The sequence below is a fragment of the Furipterus horrens genome, unplaced genomic scaffold (genome assembly GCF_987537825.1).
Source record: "Furipterus horrens unplaced genomic scaffold, mFurHor1.1.pri manual_scaffold_15, whole genome shotgun sequence".
NCBI classification, from domain to species: domain Eukaryota; kingdom Metazoa; phylum Chordata; class Mammalia; order Chiroptera; family Furipteridae; genus Furipterus; species Furipterus horrens.
The window spans coordinates 14,954,810-14,977,038 of NW_028327185.1; the positions used below are offsets into that span (position 1 = coordinate 14,954,810).

At 38.6% G+C, this 22,229-nt stretch overlaps 1 protein-coding gene across 1 annotated transcript in view; it reads right to left on the reverse strand.

Moving 5' to 3' along the window:
* FMN2 (formin 2) overlaps positions 1–22,229 on the reverse strand; it is a 261,959-nt gene that overhangs the window by 113,372 nt on the left and 126,358 nt on the right. The window contains exon 8 of the mRNA XM_090263236.1: positions 10,424–10,485. Coding sequence (XP_090119362.1) covers positions 10,424–10,485 — 62 coding nt within the window. The remainder of the gene's footprint in view (positions 1–10,423; positions 10,486–22,229) is intronic.

Below are 22,229 nucleotides of genomic sequence, written 5' to 3' on the forward strand. Positions count from 1 at the left end.
CAAAATTAAGATTCCATTCAGATACCTTTCAAACACTGTTTCAGACCTGAAATTAGTAACTACAGTGACGCCAACACAATCAAGTTTGAAACATTTCCAAGGAGAACTCAAGTCAAGTCCAAGCACCCACACATCACGTTTTCCTTCTGGAGATACCTTCGCAAGAGCAAGACTTACATCATGTGGAGTGAGAAGTTACCTGTGAATTGCATGCCCAATAAAAGCAAACGTCCCCAATCCTCGACCTTCCCTACCGTCTGAGCTAGTTATTGACTCTCAGCGCCCCATTTACCCCATTGAACCCACTCCAAGGTAGGCAATGGACGGGCCCTTAGAATTTCTTCCTTTATAGTGAGCACACTGCTAGGTTCTGCCAGTAGGAGGTGCTGGAGGGACACTGAAGGAGCAAAGGGGCTCTCTTCCTGATTCTGGTGTGCAGCTATTTGCCTCTTCTTCCTCCTGCTACACAGTGAATCAGAAGCGCAGGTGTGTGATGACATCTGGGGGTCCTCTGTCCCAGCCACAGTCGCAGTAGTGCACCCAGAGTACACACAACCACTGGGCAACCTTGAAGTCCTAGCCTAGGCCCAGTGACCTCTACATTCCTTATGTGGAGAGTGGGCACTGTACACCTGCACCAGCCATCGCTCACCTGTACCCTGTGCTTGTTTGCTGGTCCCTGTCCATGTGGTCGCTCTAAATGGTGGACTTCACGCTCTCTGCAACACCCTGACTCCTGCAAGCCAGCTGTGGCCCACCTGCTGCCCAGAAGTCTGCTTCCTACTGCGGAGGGGCTGGGGACCAGCTGTGGCCCAGGCAAGCCAGGGGGCTGTAGCCATGCCTTCTCCAGGAAGAGCGGCTCAGCAGCCTGAGGGAAGAGCCCCCCTTCCAAGTTTACCCTTCCTTGCTTACTCTCCCTCGGCCTTAGGTTACCAGCTAGAATTGTCTCTATATCCGGGCATGCTCCCATCACAGATAAGCCATTCATTATAACAAACATTCCTGTTTACATTATGCTGAGACTGATAGACCAGAGCCTCCTAATAACACTCAGAGACCCACATCCCCCTGTCTGCCTGGAGCCTACTAAGCTCCTACATCCACATACTAATTGAATGAATGGATAATTCCAACCAAGGATGCCCAAGAATGACTTTTTCCATCACTTCCACATCTGAGTTAATGGTACCCTTGCTCTTCCCATTGCTCAGGCCAGAATCCTTGCGATCACCCTCAATGACTCTTCCTCACAGTGCCTATGCAAACTATTAGCAAATTCTATTGATCTGTTGTTCAAAGTATTTCCAGAATCTGACGCCTTCTCTCCAGCTCCACTGCTTCTACATGGCCCAAGTCATGATCATTTCTTATTCCTAGCTGTCTCGGGCATTCCACCTTGCCTCTCCATGACCTGTTCTTCAGGAATCACCGCTTTCCTTCTAAAACAGGAACCCTCTCTGATCAAAACCCGACATTAACTTCCCATTTTATGCAGAGTAAGTCAAAATCTACAAAGGTTTACTACAGGCTCTTGCAGGGCTGGTCCCCTTCATACACGTCCCATCTATTTCCCTCGCACGGTTTCACTGGGGCCTTCCTGCTGTTCCATTAATACACCGCGCTTGCTACACCTCAGGCCAGATGTCATCCTGGAGGCATCCACGTGGCTTTTTGTCCTCGTCTCTGCAAGTCATACTTAAAATGTCACTTTTTAAATAACGTAATATTAAAAATTTTATCACTGCACTGGGCAATTGTCATTTTCTTCAAATTGATTTTTTTCTTCTGTAGCACAAAATAGTTTAAAAATATGTACATGTTCTAGAAAACACTAGGTTTAAAGACTTAATGATTATAATGAATCATTATAATGATGGTTTATATACAATTATTATACTAAGTAACCTAAAATACTAAGATGATATTTTCATGTAATAATTCTTATAGTGAGAACTATAAGTGGGGGGAAAAAAACACAGAAAAGAGGTTGCATATTCCATTATTTAGTAAAAGGTAAAACAGTAACATTATTAAATTATAAGTGCATAATAGATACTTTGCTTGGCATTATATAATACATATCCTTCAAAAATAAAAGAGCAATAAAAACTTTCCTAGACAAACAAAAGCTGAGCAACTTTATCATCACTTGAAATGTATTACAAAAAATACTAAAGATATTTCAACTTCGAGTGAAAAGACACCAAACAATAACATATTGTGTAAGAAAGTATAAAACTCATTGGTGAAGTCAAATACATGGACAAACAGAGAATACCTCATTACTGGAACAGTGGTAGGAAAATCACTTTTAATTCTAGTATAAAGTATAAAAGAAAGCATTAGAAATATAAAATATAATAAAAGATAAAAGACAAAGCATTAGAAATATAAAATATAATAATTATACACAAAAGAAAATGAGAAAAGAATTATAGTATATGAATACAACTTCCCACAACCCCCCAAGAAACAAACACTGAAACATAAAAGAAGACAGAGAGAAAAAGACAAAACAACTACAAGACAAACAGAAAGGAATTTCAAAAATGGTAATAAATACTTTCCTACCTATAATTAATCATTTTAAGTAAATGACAGTCTCACCAATCAAAAGGTATAGAGTGGCTAACTGGCTCAAAAAAAAAAAAAAAGAACAAAAACAAGATTTAACTGTATGCTGTGTACAAGAGACTCACCTTTAGATTCAAAGATACACATAGACTGAAAGCAAATGGATGCAAAAAGGCATCCAATTTCATGCAAACAGTAACGAAGAGTGCAGAAGCAGTTATAACGGACAACATAGACTTTAAGTCAAAAACCATCAGTAAGAGACAAAGAAGGTCATTAGGTAATGATTTTAAAAGTGCCAGTTAGTAAGATTAACATGTGGATCCAATATCAGAGCACATAAATACATAAGCAAGCATTGATGGAGCTGCAGGGAAAGAGAGATAGAAATACAATACAGTCATGTGCCCAAAAATGGTAGGGATGCGTTCCGAGCAATGTATCATCGGGTGATTTTCCTGCTGTGCAGTTACTGAGTGCACCGACACAAACCTAGATGGCACCGACTACTGCACACCTAGACCATATTGGACAGCCTATTGCTCCAAGGCTACCAAACCCTGTGCAGCATGTTGCTAAATCTAGCACAGGGAAAACAGTGCAACCGAGAGACATGGTAAACACAAAATACGTGAGGCTGCTGTTGGGGTAACACAATGAGCTGTTTTACAGCATTTTTTTTAATTAGGGAGAGTACACTCTATGAGAACAATAAAAAGTATAGTAAATACATAAACCATTAACGTAGCCATTTATTGTCACTATCAAGTACTATGGACTGTTCAACTGGCAGCACAGTAGGTTTGTTTACATGAGCATCACCACAAACACGTGGTAATGTGCTGTGCTACAAGGTTATGACATCACTAGGTGACGGAAGTTTTTCAGCTCCATTAGAATCTTACAGAAACACTGTAATAATATATGAGATCAGTCGTTGATGAAAATATCATTAAGCAGCATATGACTATAATAGTAGGAGATTTCAACATTCCATTTTCAATAATAAATAGATCAAGCAGACATAAAATCAACAAGGAAACACCGGATATGATTAACACTGTAGACCAAATGAACAAGACAGGTATATATGGAATTTTCAACCCAACAACAATAAAATATCCATTTGTCTCAAGCACATGCAAAATATTCTCCAGGGTAGATCACATGTTAAGAGGTCACAAACAAGTTCTTACAAATTAAAAAAGAAAAGTCTTACTAAGTGTCTTTGCTAATGAAATTAAATGAAACTAGAATCAATAGCTAAAGGCAAACTGAAAATTTCACAAATAGGTGGAAACTAAGCAACACACTTTTGAATAACCAATGGGTCAAAGAAGAAATCAGAAGTTAGGAAATATCCTGACACACTCAAGAGTAAAAGTTCAACATATCAAAACATATGAGATGCAACAAAAGTAGTACTAAAAGGGAAGTTTATAGCAATACACACATTAGAAAAGAAGAAATAACCTAACTTTACAACTTAAAAATTGGATAAAGGACAAACTAAACCCAAAGTTAGCAAAGAGAAGTATAGTAATAAAAATTAAGGCAGAAATAAATAAAATAGAATAGAAAAACAACAGAAAAAAGTCAATAAAACTAAGAGTTGTTTTTTAAAGATAAAATTGACAAGCCTTAGAATAACAAAGAAAAAAGATACAAATAAGTATAATCAGAAATGAAAGAGACATAACAACTGATCCCACAAAATAAAAAAGATTATAAGAGACAACTATAAAAAAATTAGAAGACACCAAAATGGATAACTTAGGAAAAAAGAGTAAATTCTTAGGAACATGTAACTTACTAAGACTACATCAGAAAGAAAGGAAAAAAAAAAAGTCTGAACACACCTATAATGACTAAGGAGAATGAATTAGTAATCAAAAACCTTCCAACAAATAAAAGTCCAGGACCAGATGGTTTCATTGGCAAATTCTACCAAACATTTAGAAGAGAATTAATGCCAAACCTTCTCAAATTTTACCAAAAACATGAAGAGGAAGAAATACTTCCAAACACATTTCATGAGGCCAGCATTGCCCTAATACCAAAGACAAAGGCACTGCAAGTAAAGAAAACTACAGGCCAATATCCCTGATGAGCATGAGGTGTAAAGATGCTCAACAAAATACTAGCAAACTGAATTCAATAGAAAACTTTAAATGATCATTCATCATGATCAGATGGGATTTATCTCTGGGATGCAAGGATGGATCGATATATTAAAATCAATTATAATGTGATACATCTCATTAACAAAATGAAAGATAAAATCGTGTGTCCATCATAAGCATTTGATAAAATTCAATACCCCATTATGATAAAAACTCTCAGTAAACTAGGAACAGAGGGAAATTAGTCAAGATAATAAAGGCCATATATGACAAGCCCACAGCAAATATCATACTCAATGGTGAAAAGCTGAAAGCTTTTACACTAAGATCAGGAACAAAGCAACAATGATGCCCACTCTTATCACTTCTATTCAATATAGAACTGGAGGTACTAGCCAGAGCAATTACAAAGAAAGAAAAGAGAAGGTAAGAGAAAGGAGGGAAAGGAAGGGGCGGAGGGGGGAGGGGAGGGGAGGAAGGGAAGGGAAGGGAAGGGAAGGGGAGGGGAGGGAAGAGAAAAGGGAATGGAAGGAAGGGAAGGGATACAAATCAAAAAAAGAAAAAGTAAAACTGTCTCTGTTTTAAGATGATATGATTTTATACATAGAAAACCTTAACAATTACACAAAAAATGCTAGAACTAATAAATTAATTCCGGTGAAGTTTGAAGACAATCCAATTTACAATAACATAAAAAAATACTTAGGCATAAGTTTAATTAAGGAAGTGAAAGACTTGCACACTAAAAACGGTAAAATATTGATAAAAAATTGAAGACGACACAAAGAAACAGAAAGACATTTGTGTATATGGATGGAAAGATTTAATGTTGAAACTGCCTTTTGAACCAGCGACTCCACTACTAGGATTATACCCGAAGAATCTTGAAACACCAATTCAAAAGAACTTATGCACTCCTATGTTCATAGCAGCACTGTTTACAATAGCTAAGTGCTGGAAACAACCTAAGTGCCCATCTGTAGATGAGTGGATCAAAAAACTGTGGTACATTTACACAATGGAATACTATGTAGCAGAAAGAAAGAAGGAACTCCTACCATTTGCAACAACATGGATGGAACTAGAGAGAATTATGCTTAGTGAAATAAGCCAGGCAAAGAAAGAAAAATACCATATGATATCACCTAATACAGGAAACTAAAGAACAACACAAACAAAGGAACTAAATAGAACGAAGAGCAGAATAGCAGTCAATAGGGGGGAGGGGAGAGGGAGAGAAGGGGGATAAGTAAGGGAAGGGTTTAATTAAAGAGCCTGTATAAAAGACTCATGGACATAGACAACGGGGAGGGATATGATTGCGGGAGGGGGGGGGGGCTGGGTGGGGGAGAGAAATTGGGGGAAAAGGGGACAACTGTAATTGAAAAACCAAAATAAAAAAAAAAAAAAAGATTTAATGTTGAGATGTTGACACTATCCAAAACAATCTACAGATTCACTGCAATCTCTACCAAAATCCCACTTGTTTGTTTGTTTGTTTTTTACAAAATAAAAAAAGAAATCTAAGACTGATAGGGCTACCCCAAGGTTGAGAAAGTAGAAAACTAGTAAGGAGCTAGAACACCTGCACTTAGCACAGTCTCACCCAGACTTGGCTCCTGCAACAGACAATCAAAGAAACAGGACAAGTCACACACACATCAGGCAGCCCACCCAGACCAGAAGGGCACAGAGGAAACATTCTGTCTGCAACCAAGGCTACGCACATGCCCACCGTTTCTGCACTGGTCTGCCAAAAACTCTTACCACACGGTCTACAGAAGTTACGTTTTCTAGATGGGGAGAGATAGCTAATTCATCTAACTCATAAGAATACAGAAAGTCAAATAAAATGGTGAAACAGAAGAATATGTCCCAAATGACAAAACATGAAAAACTCTGCAGAGAAACTCTAATGGAATGGAGAGAAACAATATGTCTGATGAAGAATTCAAAGAAACAGTCATGAGGAGTCTCAACAAACCTGAGAGTAGAATAGAGGAACTGAAAGTACTTCAAAAGAGTTAGAAAACATACTTTTTAAAAATCAGAGTAAAGACTACAATAACTAAAATGAACAATATATTAAAAGAAATTGACAGTGGATTAATAATACAGAAGAATAAATTAGTGACTTGAAAGTAAGAATAGTGGAAATCACATAATCAGGACCAAAAAAAAAAAAAAAAAAAAAAAAAAAAAAAAAATCAGGGCTGTATAAGGGACTTCTGGTACAACATCAAGCATTCTAACATTAGCCTTATACAGATTCCAGAAGAAGAGAGAGAGAAAGAGGCAAAAAGTATATTTGAAGAAATAACAGCTGAAATTTTTCCTAATCTGGGAAAAGAAACAGACATCCAGGTACAAGGAGCACAGAGAGTTACAAACAAAATAAACCCAAAGAGGCCCACACTAAGATATATTTGAATTAAAATGGCAAAAGGTAAGGATAAAGAGAGGACCTTGAAGGCAACAGAAGGAAACAGTAAGTCACGTACAAGTTCAACCCCTTAAGGCTATCACCTGTTTTCCCAGCAGCAGTTCTACAGGCCAGAAAGGAGTGGCAGGAAACATCTGAAGTGCTGAAAGAAGTAACCTACAACCTGTAATACTATATCCGGAAAGATTATCATTTGGAATTGAAGGAGAGATAAGGAGTTTCCTAGACAAGCAAAAACTAAAGGAGTTTACCATCACAAACAGGCTTTACAAAAAATTTAAAGGGTCTTCTTTGTAAAGAATTGAAAAGGTCATAACCAGAAATAACATACAGGGGAAAAAATCTCACTGGTAAAGACAAGCATATAATAAACACAGGGAATCAATCATTTTAAAAACTAATATGGAGGTTAGAAAATAAAAGTAGCAGACTTAACTATAAGTATTGTAGAATAAAAGATATAAAGATATAAAATATGACATCAAAAACATAAAGTGTACTTGAGAAAAATGTGTATTCTCTGTTTTTGGAATAAAACATTCTTAAAATGTCTATTAAGTTGATCTGGTTTAATGTGGTATTTAAGGTCATCATTTCCTTACTAATTTTCTGTGTAGGTAATTTTCCATTGAGGTGGTCCCCTGCTATTATTGTATTGCTGTTAATATCTGCTTTTACATGCATTAATATATGTTTTATGTAAGTAGGTGTTCCTAGGTTGGGTACATTGATATTTATAATTGTTATATCCTCTTCTTGGATGGATCACTTTATTATTCTATAATGTCTTTGTTGTCTCTTTTTACATTCTTTGTTTTAAGGTCTATTTTGTCTGATGTGAGCATTGCTACCCCACCTTTCTATCCATTTCTATTTTCATGGAATATCTTTTCCGCCCCTTTGCTTTCTGCCGTGTCTGTCTTTCAATGTAAAGTGAGTCTCTTGTAGACATCATAAATGGGTCTTGGTTGTTGTTGTTTTTTTTTAATTCATTCTGCCACCTTATGTCTTTTGACTAGAATATTTAGTCTGTTTATATTTAAAGTTACTATTAATAGATTTGTTCTTATTGCCACTTTCTTAATTTTTTTGGTTCTGTTCTCTTTCCCGTTGTTCACTTGATCTTTTTTCTTTTGATTTGTTGGTTTTCTTTAGTGTTTTGTTTGAGTTCCTTTCTCATTTGTGGTTATCATGAGGTTAATATATATTCATATATATTCATATACATATTCATATCAGTCTATTTTACACCAGTTTGAATGGTTATTATAAAAAAGTCAACAAATAACAAGTGTTGCTGAGAATGTGGAGAAAAGGTAGCCCTGGTGCACTACTGATGTAGCCACTATGGAAAACTGTATGGAGACTTCTCAAACAACTAAACTAAACAACTAAACCATATGACCCAGTAATTCCACTTCTATATCTTCATGGAGAATTAGGTTAAGAAGAAACAAATTCTGGGTAGCTATCTAGTTTGTTCAGAATCAGAAATTTATATTTTGTGAAGCTAATTTACTTTGAAAGGCTAAAAACTCCCAAATAAAATACTCTAAATCATGGCAAATTAAAGTTCCCTCATAAATACAGATGTCCTTAAATTTTAGCATCTGTTTCTGTATACATTTGTGCATATGGATATACTGTATTAAAATAAAGACATTCATATTTCTATATAATATATGCACAGATATATATATAATGTATATACATAAACACATGTATTGATGTTTATACAGGATGGGAAAAAGTAGGCTTACAGTTGTAATATAAATAAATAATACAATAATTAATAAATAATAATACAAAAATAAACTGTTTTGTGTACTTGCAACCATAAACCTACTTTTGCCAACCCCAGTATAATGTATGCACAGGAAAAATAGTTATACGTACACTGACATCATACATTATTATGACCTGCTGAAGAAATTATTTTACCCGTTATTTCTTCATTTCTTCCATATGGCTCTCCTAGTTGGAAGAGAGTTAGTATAAAAGACTCAAGAGAAATGAGAACTCTCTATACTTCTAAATGATTGTTTTAAATAACCATTTCACTGAGGTATTAATATACTGAATATATAATTTACTTTTTCCAGTTTTCCATCAGGAAGCAAAAACTATATAATAAACCATTCAAACCTTCCCTCTTAGTCCTCATTAATGATACAGTCTGACAGCCTGTGCTCACTGACTGGATAGCAACTCTAAGATTGATTGATAGATTCTGTGCAGTTCACCATGAGAAATATTTCCTCTTACAAAGGTATCAATCTCACAGGGGAAACCATGTATACATATATTTTAAGAAGTATCAAATTCAAGTGTGGACAAGCAGGTTGAATACACTGTCCCTCAGGAGTGTTCAGGGAAGAAAGTCTGCATCCTGTCCACGTGTGTCTCCCAAAGCCAGGAATTCTTTGATTCGGCAATGAAAAAGTCAAAGACCAACCAAGTCCATGCCGCAAAAGAGCACAGAAGCTTAAAACCCAGGAAGAGCACAGGCAAGATCAGAAACAAAATGAAAAAAGATCCCAAAGTTATTAAAGTTCAAATAGGGCCATCCTGAGACATTCTCAAAGATACAGTTAAAAGCACTGAAAAGAGAATTGCTTTCTTATGGTGTGACTCAATGTTGTTTAGTGCCATGTCCCAGCTAAAACTATCTTATATATCACTGAACAGATCTCACTGTCCAAAAGCATGGACTACGCCATGCTATGGTCATTCTCCTCTGATACCGTACACTGTTCCTGCCAACTGCTTACAGAGGAAGCCAGAACGCCCTGCCATTTAGTGCAATAAGCTGTGGGAGTTTGGAGAAATGGACCTAAAATGAATTAAACCCCAGCTACACCACACCAGCTATGTGACCTTGAGCAAGTCATCTAACTTCTCCATGCCTAAATTTCCTCTGTGTAGAATGGAGAAAATAGTAGTACCTACCTATAGTTTTCATAGGAAGGTTAAATGAGTTCGTGCATAGGGCAATACTCAGCTCAAATGAACACCCACACATAAACATTCCCTATTATTATAGTTAAAAAGAGGGAATGTGAATGATCTCACATGCAGCGTGCTTTGAATCACAATCTTCAAAACCATGAACCACACACTTGTCCAATATGTTCCTAGAAAACATTTTAACAAATCTATACTTACATAAATGCAGTACACCCAGATTAAATTTCCTTCTTAAAGCCACAAGCCTAGATGTGTATAGTGACAAAGACTGGGTATGTATTATATACTCACACTTAAAACTCCTTCTATTACTCACATTCTCATAGAGAGCTTGAAGAGTCTCCAGATCAACCACAGAATTGTCCAAGTTCACAACAGCTGTAAAAAGAAAAAGAGAGAGAGAGAGAGAGAAAGAGATGAAAGAATATAAATTATTTAGCCATAAGCCAGCTGTGCAAAGATGTCTGGCTACCTTGAGCAGTAGTGACCATCTCGAAAATAGTTAGTGTTCATGAGCAGTAGTCAGTGAGGGTAGGAGTTGTAATTTCCATGTGTTTATGTGCCCCACAACAAAGACCATGTCAAGGACTTGCAATGGGAGCAGAGGTAAAGTGTTAAAGCTTCCACTTGCTCCACAAATACAGAATCTCATGAATATGGTTCAGTCAAATGGCAAAGATAAATGTGAGTGTCTTTCAAGGACCAACTGCCAGAATTTGAAAAATTTGCTTAATACCAGAAAATCACGCAAATCACTCCTGTTATTGTCACATCCTAGTTTTATACTGATTAATGTCCACAGCTGCTTATTTATCTAAAGACATGCAACACAGGTTAATTTTAATCACTGAACTGATGGACTTAATAGAGAAATGATAAATGCATTTCCTGTTCTAATTTTTTAAATTTTATTTTTATTGTTTTTCTGTTACAATTGTCCCACTTTTTCCCTCATTGCTACCCCCCACCCAGCCCATCCTTTCTCCCAGTCAATCCGAACCCATTGTCCATGTCCATGGGTTATTTATACTAGTTCCTTTACTAAACCCTTCCCTACTTACCCCACTTCTCTCCCTCCCTCTCCCCCCTCCCCCCGATAACTGTTACTGTGTTCCTTGTTCAGTTTTGTTGATTTGTTTGTATTGTTCCTTAGTCTCCTGTATCATGTGATATCATATGGCATTTTTCTTTCATTGCTTGCTTATTTCGTTAAGCACAATTCTCTCTAGTTCCATCCATGTTGTTGCAAATGGCAGGAGTTCCTTCTTTCTTTCTGCTACATAGTATTCCATTGTGTAAATGGACCACAGTTTTTTAATCCACTCATGTACAGACGGGCACTTAGGCTGTTTCCAGCACTGGGCTATTGTGAACAGCGCTGCTATGAACATAGGGGTGCATAAGTTCTTCTGAATTGGGGTTTCAGCATTCTTTGGGTATAATCCTAGCAGTGGAATCGCTGATTCAAAAGGCAGTTCTACTTTTAGTTTTTTGAGGTAATACCATACTGTTTTCCATAGTGGCTGCACCAGTCTGCGTTCCCACCAGCAATGCACCAGGGTTCCCGTTTCTCTACATACTCGCCAGCATTTGTTATTTGTTGATTTGTTGATGATGGCCATTATGACTGATGTAAAGTGGTATCTCATTGTGGTTTTTATTTGCACCTCTCTGATGGCTAGTGATGTTGAGCAATCTATCATATGCCTATGGACCCTCTGTATGTCCTCCTTGGAGAAGTGTTTTATACTGATTAATGCCCACAGTTGCCGATTTATCTAAAGACATGGAGCTAAGGTTAATTCTAATCACTGAACTGATGGACTGAACAGAAAAATTAGAAATGCATTTCCTGTTCTAATTTTTTAATTGTTATACTAAAAGAACCATTATTGGATTGTGGTATTGAGGTGAACACAGGCGCATTCTTAAAAATCTACTCTTAATATACAAACTACCCATGCTCAGACAAGGAGGTAAAATAGATAAAGGAAAATTGGAAGGGTGTTCTTAAGTGTGTTTTTTGACCTCCGAATCATATTATATTTTGGAGTCACTATGTTTTATAGCTCAGTAGGGACATAGGTTAATTAAAACCATTCTGAGTTACCTACATATTAGTTAAAAATGAGGTGAATTTGCCATGATCAGATTTGTGTCAAGTAGGCAGTAAAGCTCTTGTGGGAATAAAGACTTCTGGAAAAAAAACTCACAAAGTGGGTAATCACAAATTGGTTGTATTTGTTTTGATAACAGGGGCATTTTATAATGTCTTTTCTCTCAAAGCTTAAAGTACATGAGCCATTTTCTAGTTGACTCTGGCAAAATCCCAAGAAAGAATTAAGAAAGACAAGCGGGAAAGTGAAGCATATGACAGGTGAGAATTCTAACCAAGATAATTTCGCTTTTCTGCTTGAAGCTGGGAACAGAGCCCATGATCCACTAACAAATATTATAGCAAGTAGAATATGATACTTCCATCCTAATAATACTCCGCTATCTCCATTTCCACAAAATTAGGTCTCAAATATCAATCTAAGAATGATTAAGATTCTCAGACAAATCTTTTCACTCCTTAGACCACATAAGGCAAACATATGACAAAGTGATATTTCCAAGTAGTCAAAACACAGCCCATATTTCAAAAATTAAATAAAAAGGATTAACAAATGACTTTCACCAGAAGTAATATGGCTATAAATAATGTAACAAAATGCATAAAACCCAAATAATGATAGCAAGTTCACGTATGATATTACTCCCTTTGGATTTGAACAGAGTCTACCCCTTAAAGAAAATCTTGCAATGATTCCAAAGGTCTTACTTCAAAATTCATTAGCTAATAATCCAGCATTGCTGCATTCCTCTGGCAAGGCATCAAGAGCTTGATGGAGGAAATTATTAAAGAAATGCTAGTAGTCAACTTAGTGTACGATTTCATTCTCAGAACAAGAAAAAGAAACAATAAAATCATTCATACTCAAGTCAAAATTCATAAGAGATACAATTGTCTTCTGACATTATCCATCATTTTAAAACACATTATTCCTACACGTTTTCCCCACATGCAACCTTACTAGTGACTATACTGAGACTTCTCATCTTTTAAATGCATGCAGTATCAGATACTGAAGACTATCTTAATAAATTTCATATGGTCTTAACCATAGATATATATGGTCCTAAGCAAGGCCACAAGTTTCTAACCCATGAAACCTCATTTTTTAATCATCCACAGAAAATCTCAATAGAAAGCAAATCCTTACAACTTTCCTATAGTTGGTTTTACACTTGAGAGATGCTAACGTAATTCAATGGGGATAAGCAGGGTTGACAAAACAATACCGTCATGCTTAAGTAGCTGAAAATAAGGAAAATTAGATACTGGCAGATGGATGGATGTAATGATAGAGTTCTAGATAGGAAGTAAAAGATGTCATTTGGGAAAAGTTAAGAGAATCCAGGTGCTATATTTCCTCGATATAAAAAGCACATTTTAACACTTTAGAAATCAGGATTCAGACTAAAATTCCTGTTACTAAAATTTTAGTGGTGTCTATGGTCACGGTAAGGGATTTGTATAAATATACATGTGTGTGAAAATCTTTAAAGGTGGCAAAGGATTCAAGAAAAAATACATTCAGAAATTTCAGCTTTTCAATATTTCAACTTTAAGAGGAGAACGCGTGAGCATTAAGAGTATATCATGGTGACAGTTCCTCTGTTCCCTCTGTTCCCTCAAAAGGGAATATGATTTTCATATGTGGAAGAAACGTAGACCATGGAATGAAATTAACTGAGTTTAAATTCAAATTTTTATTTGCCACTAGATTAGTTCAAGTTACTTACTTGACAAGTTTTAGTTTCTTTATGGGGAGAGAGGAGAAGGAAATAACACAAAATATAAGCAATGTTTTGATTTTTGTGGGGACCAAAGGCAGTATCAAGTAAAAGGATCTGGCCGGTGGTTGGTTAATGTTACTTAATAAACCTTATTATCTAACCCACACTTTATGAAGTTTCTTTTTTTCTATTTGTGCTTTAGTGCCCTCACATACCAAAGAGAAAAATTCCAACTGCGTCTATGAAGGGTTGGCACTCTTAACCCGAGTGAAAAGTCATCAGAACTAAACATACAGCCTGAGATATAGTCATCAGGTATTTAATTATAGTCTTTCTTTTGTACTCAATATTTATACTATTAAGCATTAGACTTAGATTGTAGAACAGAAATAAATTCAAAATTCAGTAATAAATCTTTAATTCATAGTAATTTATTCTCTAATATTCAAGTGCATGCTAATGTGATTATACTTATGATTAGAGGCCAAATATTTCACACTCGTTTCCTACTCTTGGCTCGAAGACATTCAGGAACACCCATCCTTGTCTGGGATTCGTCACATTCCCACCCATCCATTCCCCTGCAGGTCTATAAAGCTGTTCTAATTAACCCAGAAGTATCTGTTCTGTTTAATAGGGAAGGGTGCAAGGACTATGAAAGTCTTGAGAGAAAACTGACTTTTTTTTAATGCACGTTAAAAGGTTATTAATTTGTTTGTAAAGTACACTAGCTGGCTGGTTTGGCTCAGTGGATTGAGCGTTGGCCTGCGAGCTAAGTGTCGCTGGTTCGATCTTCCAGTCAGGGCACATCAGAGAAGGAAAACTCTGACTCCAAAAAACCTCCGCTGCCTTGCGGCATACCTCTTCAGGGGAAAGGCTAAGGGAGTAAACCCCGACAGAAAATCCGGAGCCGGAGTCCCTAAGGCAGTTTGACGTTGTAGTCAACACTGGCAACTCCTGCGGCGCACCTGAAGCCAAGCTGTATTGACTCCGTCTTTCCCTTGGGCCCTTCAGCTGCGAAGGGGGGGGGGGGTCCTGCTGCATGGGCAACAGCAGATCCTCCATATCACCCTGCCCAGGCTCTGTAGCTTCAGCTTCACTGGAGAGGACACTCCAGCGTCATCGTAAGATGTCGATTCAACACGGGAGGAGACAGATACCGTGTCACTCCCGAGTCGGACTGCACAGCCATTCTCGGCGGTGCAGATAGACTCTTAAGAAGCTACACCATCGTCTCTCGAGACGGACGGCTGCCGATGACGACACTAGCTTTCTAGGATTAAAACACATGGAGATTTTATACTCTCTCTAAACCACCTGGGAATGACCACGTGTTAATAATCATTCCAGAAGTAAACAGATAGCAATTTTATTTTTTAGCCTAGAACTTCTTAAAATACCAAGGATGTGATAAAGAAGAATATAGTACTCTTTCTGGCTTTCCCACCAACATGCGTGTGTCTTTGATCAAGATACTGAGCTTCTCTGAGGCTTTACCAAGTGTGATAATAACTTCTGTCTGTAGCATATGTAGATCGTGTGGAGAGAATAAGCCATTTTATAGTAAAAAGGATAATTCAAGGAGCCTTGGAATAATTTATGTAATTAATTTTAAAATGTATATTATCTGTGAACGTATTGGTTAGAAACCAGCGGCAGAGCTGAGAATGTGCTAGATTAAAATTAGGCTCAGAATTAAACGTTTGCTTTCAATTATCAAAACTTGTGACCACAAATTGCTCTTTGTTCATGAACTTCACTGGTACACACTCACTGCGATCCAATGCTTTTTTTCATTAAACCATATTGTTACAAAATGCAGAGTGATGTAGCCTATTGAACACTCAAATAGTTGATTTAACATGATATTTAAAAAGTCTCAGAATAAAATATTCAACAATCTATGTTCTCTTGACTTTAAATATTGCCTTACAATAAAATGAATTACATAAAGAGAATTCAAAACAACCAGAGATTACAGACCCAACATAGGAAATAGTCATTGGCTGGACACACGACACGGTACACACAGGTACACAAGCACGTGACAGGCATATGTCTACATCACGTTCCTTGGACATCTGGTCTTTGCTACTAAAGTGTTCTCTGTAGCCACCTTCTTCAACACCAGAAATGTGGGACATGTTTCTTAATCTTTTATTGATTTTAGAGAGAGAGAGAAGAAGGGGAGAGAAAGAGAGAGAGAGACATCGATTTGTTGCTCCACTTATGTACACATCGCATGTGTCCTGACCAGGGATCAAAGCTGCAACCTTGGCGTATCAAGCATGTTTCTTATTCTAACATTAAAGCACTTATAGACTAGAGTGCAACATAACACATCTGTCTGTCTGAATGTCTCCAAGAGAATCAGAATCCTGCGTCTGTGTCCCCATTAAAGAACTGCGCAGAAGGGACAGGACCATACTTTAGGAGCTTGTGTTAAAAGAAGCCCATGCATGTAAAACAAAAGTTCACAAAATATCAGTCAAATTTGTAAATGTTTCATGTATTCTGAGTAGCCAGGGAAGTAGTTCACGCTATTGGTGTAATTCAGTAAGATATGATTACGCTTGTTGAATGCAGCACTTTAAGACATGGAGCACTGGGAGGGCCTGATTTCCTCCAATCTTGGTTTTTATAATCTGGGGTTTCTGCAACAGGACCGGACCAAAGCACCCGCAGAGCGCCATCCCTCCATCCGCCCTGAGCACTTACCCCAGCCATTGTGGTTTCTTGCCCTAATCCTTCTTCCCTGTGGTGTGATTAGAGATAGAGACCCCCAAAGGTAGAAGACCTAATGGTATTTATTACCCAGAGTGTAAGTTATCCATTTCTGCACAGAAAATTATACTAAAGCTTAGGGGCTTAAACAGCAAACATATATCCCCTCACAACTTCTGTGGGTCAGAAATCCGGGTGCGGCTTAACTGGGTGCCTTTGCTGACTAGGGCTGAGATCTCATGTGAAGGCTGGGCAAGGGGAGCTGTTCCCAAGCTCACGTGGCTGCTGGCAGGATTCAGTCCCTCCTACAGAGGGCCTCAGCCTCCACTGGCTGTTGGCCGAAAGCCTGGCTCAGTTTCTTGCCAGCTGGGTCTCTCCGGAGGGCAGCTCACAACGAAGGAATCAGCTGCCCTCAGAGTGAGTGAAAAGGGCATGCAAGATCGGGCCACCTTCTCTTTGTAACCTAATGTTGGAAGTGACCTCTGTTACAGTCTATTCATTGTGAGTCACTAGGTCCACCCTACCCATAAGGGGAGGAGATGACACAGGAGCATGAGTACAGGAGCTGGGGATCTTTGGAGGCCACCTGAGAGTCTGCTCACCACATCAGGTCACTAACTCATGGCTGCTTGTCCCATGGACATCAGATCTCGACTAGTGGTTCTCTGCTAAGACCTGTATTAATTTTAGTGATGCTCTTGCTTCTTATTAGGCTCTAAAATCACGAACAACACAGAGAGGCATCCTAATTCAGTGGAAAGATGAAATGCACTAGTAGGGAAAGCTGACTTCTTGTATAGGTGTAGCCTATAAATCAGCTAAGCCTCCTAATCTCTGAAACAGGGGTTATATGAGATGATATACACATACATATGGGCATGAAATAATATGGACATTTACATGACTGTGCCTAATTCACTGCATCACAAAGAACCTCAGTACATAGGTGGCTTCGGAAAAACATCTCTGTGCCATGTTTAAGGTTCAAACAGGCTAAGATTAGTATTCCTGAAAATAAACTAACTTTATTACACAAATTGAACATTCTGTGAGAGCACCCTTTCATAAACAACTAACTTCACTCTAGCTAAGTTCATCATTCAAAACATAAAACACAAAGATAACAATATGTGATATCGTATCATCATCTGACAAATAGCCCCGGAAGGCAGTGGTACGCAGTGGACTCTGAAGTCAAGTGTCTTCACCGTTTGTTATCTGTGTAACCAGCAGAGCATCTTGCCTTCCTCATCTGCAAAATGCACCTAAGAAGAGTGCTCACCCTACAGGGGTTTTGCAGGAGATTAAATTATACAAGTCAACCGCCTGGAAGGAGTGTCAGGTCCATAGCAAACACTCAGAAAATACTGGTTGTCACTGTTATCATTCTTATGCCCTCCTTCAACTTTCATATATGAAAAATATTTTACTAGTGGCTCTCCAAATCAGTATCTTGATTGAGAGATTTTTAGACAAACTACATTGAAAACATTCTTGGAAAAAAGAACAAGGATAGTTTCAGCTGTACTAATAGTAACGTGGGAAACCAAACAAGGAGCCACAGTGAAATTGTCAGCACTAATTTTGGTTAAGGTACATGGGAAGGGAACAGAGTCAGCAGAAGCTTAAACACAAAATGAGCGCAAATCAGCCCATATTTACAGTTCATGCCCTCTCCTCACTGACAGAGTAAGAAAGAGTGCAAGGGCTTCAAGACACCGTCTTTACCCCACTTGGAATTCAGAAGCCACATGAAAAGCTAAGATGAACTTAGCCTTGCAAATTGCTGAGAAGCCAAGATGTTTGTTTGAGTAGGAACATCTTAAGTAACAGAGATCAGAACCATCTCTCATTTAATACATTTCCAGGCTTGTCATCATATCTTAGCCACGAAGAACAAAAATTTCCTAAGAGAGCTCTTTCCGGAATTGCAAGTAGCTTGTCATTATACTTTAAAATCAAGGGCAAGGATATGTGTAGTTATTGTCTATCTTACTCGATACTTCAGTGAAATAAGAAAATTTCACCTTTTGGGGGGGAAGTAGTTGCTATTCCATTTATCTTTCAATGTTTGTTATTTCTTATGTAAATGTGATATAAAACGCTTTCAGGATACAGTGCTGATGCCCTCCTATCTAGAGGACCTCTCAATTTGGTGACATGGAAAGACATCAGCCAATAATTAGAACATGAACACAAGGTAGAGCTTGTGCCAGTGGAAGGCTCAGGGCCTGGAATCAGCAGGCAGGAAGGATCCTCTAAGTTGAACGACTAACAGACCAAATGCTAACGGCATCACCTGACTTCCAAACCGCTTCCTTTGATTTGACCCATGATGTGTGTGTTTCAATGGGAAGCATCTTTGATTGAGGCGGCAGACTAAACACATGGGTCCAGTTCTGCTCTCTCCTCAAGTCCCACTAAAACTAAACAGTAAAGAGATATTTTTCAAAACAGAGCTCAGAAAGACCGATAGAGAAAAGAAGCAATGACAGCAACAAAATACAGAAGCTAGTTTTCCCTGATTCAGCTGCCCTAAGATGGTGACACCACAGCTGTGGGCGGGAACGCTGAGAACCAACCGGAAGGCAAGGATTGCTAGCGCCGGGTGCCTGTCTAACTGAGGGTACCATATGCAGGACTGCGTGTTGAATCTAGAACCTCCACCTCCAGCAAGCTCTCTTCCCCAATCTGGGGACCAGAACACCTCCAGACAGACCTTTACTACACCAAGCAAGAAACTGGATGTTTCTGGGGGATCTAATAACCCCGTGACCATGAGGCAAGAACAAAAGATAAAGCCTTGGCAAATAACGCATCCAGATAACGCTACACTGAACTCAAAGTCAAAAGGCCCAACAAGGGGGCCCGTGGTTTCTCATCAGCTTTTACCTTCCCCATTTTTAAGCCAAGACAACCAAGCATCCAATCTTCTGCAGAAAGCCTCGAACACAGAGATCAAAACTCAGAAAATGAAAAAAAATCAGTGAAATTCCTCTATATCCTCCATAGGGGTTTTATTACTCATGGTCCCCACAATGTCCTCTTTATTCATCTTGGTCCCAACCCATCAAGATTTTGCTGTGATTACTGAGTCACTAGAGATTTCAATCCTGTGATTTCCAAATGCACACCTCTCAGTCCCTGGCAGCATTTGACACAGTTAGTAATTCCTTCTTTTTGACACGTGTTTAATTTGGCTCCCAGGGTGCGACTCTCTTTCCCTCCTATTTGCAATGCTCCCCACTCCTCAGTCTCTTTTGCTGGCTCCTTCTCTCCCCAACCTTATTTTCGAAGTGCCTCTTCTCAGCTCTATTGACACTCACACCCGTGGTGACCTCATCCAGTCCCACGGCGGGTGGGAAATCCTCCCGCATGTTCATCTCCAGCCTAAAACCTCCTTCCTGAGCTACCGGCTCGTAGAACCAACAGCCCCTCAGCTTGCACACCTGGAACCCTAACAGGCAGACCCACTCTGCACACACTCTCCCCTGTCTCACACGGAGACTCCACCTCTCAGATGCTGAGCTGGGCCATCCTTAAGTCCTTGCTCTCTCTCCCATTCCCCACCCAATATATTGTTAGTGCTGTTGGCTCTACATTCCAAATACACGCAGGTATGACTTCATCTCGCAACTCTGATTGCTACCATCCTGTTCCTGGACACTCCCTGGATTATGACAGCACCCTAATTGGAAAAAATGGTCTTCAAACATAAAAACATGGTAACAGAATTAGGAAAACTCAATAGAAGACATGAAAGTAAACATGAAGGCATTTCCCTAAAGTAGATCAAAAGAAGTGGAGGAGGAAAAGTTAAGAAAATTAGACCAGTTCTGGAAGGCCAACATCCCAGTATTAAAAGTTCTAGGAGAAAAACAGATCAGTTTTGACCAGCTACTTAGAATAGATTCCAGTGAGTTCAGCAGCAGAAACTGCAGCGGCGCACACTTCCTCTGACCTTATTTCTGCCAGACACACAGCACCTTGCTCACACCGTAGCCCAGTCAAGGCCCTGTCCCTGGTGGTCGCTACATCCACAGAAGTCAGGCACGGTATTACCTGCTCCCCACAAAGGGCTCTTCGACACTTCAAGGACTGTTAAGTTAGAAGAGAGATCACAACGTAGAAACATTTCCCACTTATCTTCTCTTACGAGCCTTTTTCGAACAATAGAACTATTTCTCCTACTTACCCAACTAAAACTGTGGTTGTTTCTCGATTTTAAAAAACTAAACAATATTGAGTGATCCTTACATGGGCAGATGAAGAAATGCAAGAGTAATTAACTCAAGGTGGGGACAGCTGGAGAATGGAGATTTCTGAAAAGAATATATTCTGGTAGAATTAAAGATAAGAATGAGCTGATTTCCAAAATCTTTCACTTATTAGGAAGTGACATGAAGGACACAGGAACAAAGTGCAGGGTGGAGGACAAAGTTATTCTTCCATGCTTATTTATAACTTAGTCTTCCCGCAGCTTAAAAGGTTGGCTCATTTTAGGATAATGTAGGGAGTGATGTCAGCCCTTTAGTTAAAGTGTGGCGGAAAAAATATTTGAAATATGAATCAATTCTTGACAATTAGTCACTTGACAATATGGCAAAAGTGATAAATATATTTGTGCTGGTTGAACATTATTTTTAGCTGCAAAAAAGAATATTTGAGTAAATAATGACAAATAAAATCTAAGCAGGTTGGCATTAATTTAGGGGATAACATAAAAGGTTAGTGCCAAGAAATGTTTAATGGTCTTTAAATGTCTTTTACTGATGTAGAAAAAAAAACCGCTGCCACAGCTCCATCCATCACTTTCACATTCCAGGCAAAATGAAGGAGCAAAGAAAAAGCAACAAGAAAGTATGTGTCATAACTATTAATTATGAATTCTTAGCAGACTTCTACTTATGTCTCACTGGCCAAAATAGTTTTCCATGGTCACCTAAAACGAAGAGGAGGCTGAGAATGTGAATGATGAGGACAAACTGTTAACTGTAACAAAATAGCAATCCCAAGCTCCTGCCTAGGTAATCGCTGAAAACCTACCCCCCCTCCCTCCCTCCCTCTCTACCATGGCCCATGGTGGGCAGACCTTGCTGACTTCTCAATTCCACCCTTTAACATAAACACAAGTCACCTGACACATTTCAGCCGTTCCCTCTTTTGTATATAAGCATGTGTTCTGTCCCTCCAAGATCGCCTGATAGCAGGGATCTTGCCTTAAACATCATCAGCTCACGTCAGTGTTCTACATCTAGCAGAAAACTAGAAAAGCTTATAGTGCAAAAAAACAAAAGTCATGACTGAATCTTCAGAGAGGAGCCATAATAGCTAATCTTAAGAAAGAGAGACTACAAGGGATGTGTTTGCATTATTGGTCCCATAAGTCCCTGCAGGCGGCAGCACCTGAGAAAGCAAAAGGCAAAAACTGGCAGGGGCAGCACAGTCTTCTGCAAACAGAACCCCATGAGCATAACTACTACGTGATTGTGAAGGAAGGAACTGAGGCAGAAAGAGTAAAAAATATATATTTCCAGAGGAAGACGGCCGCTCTT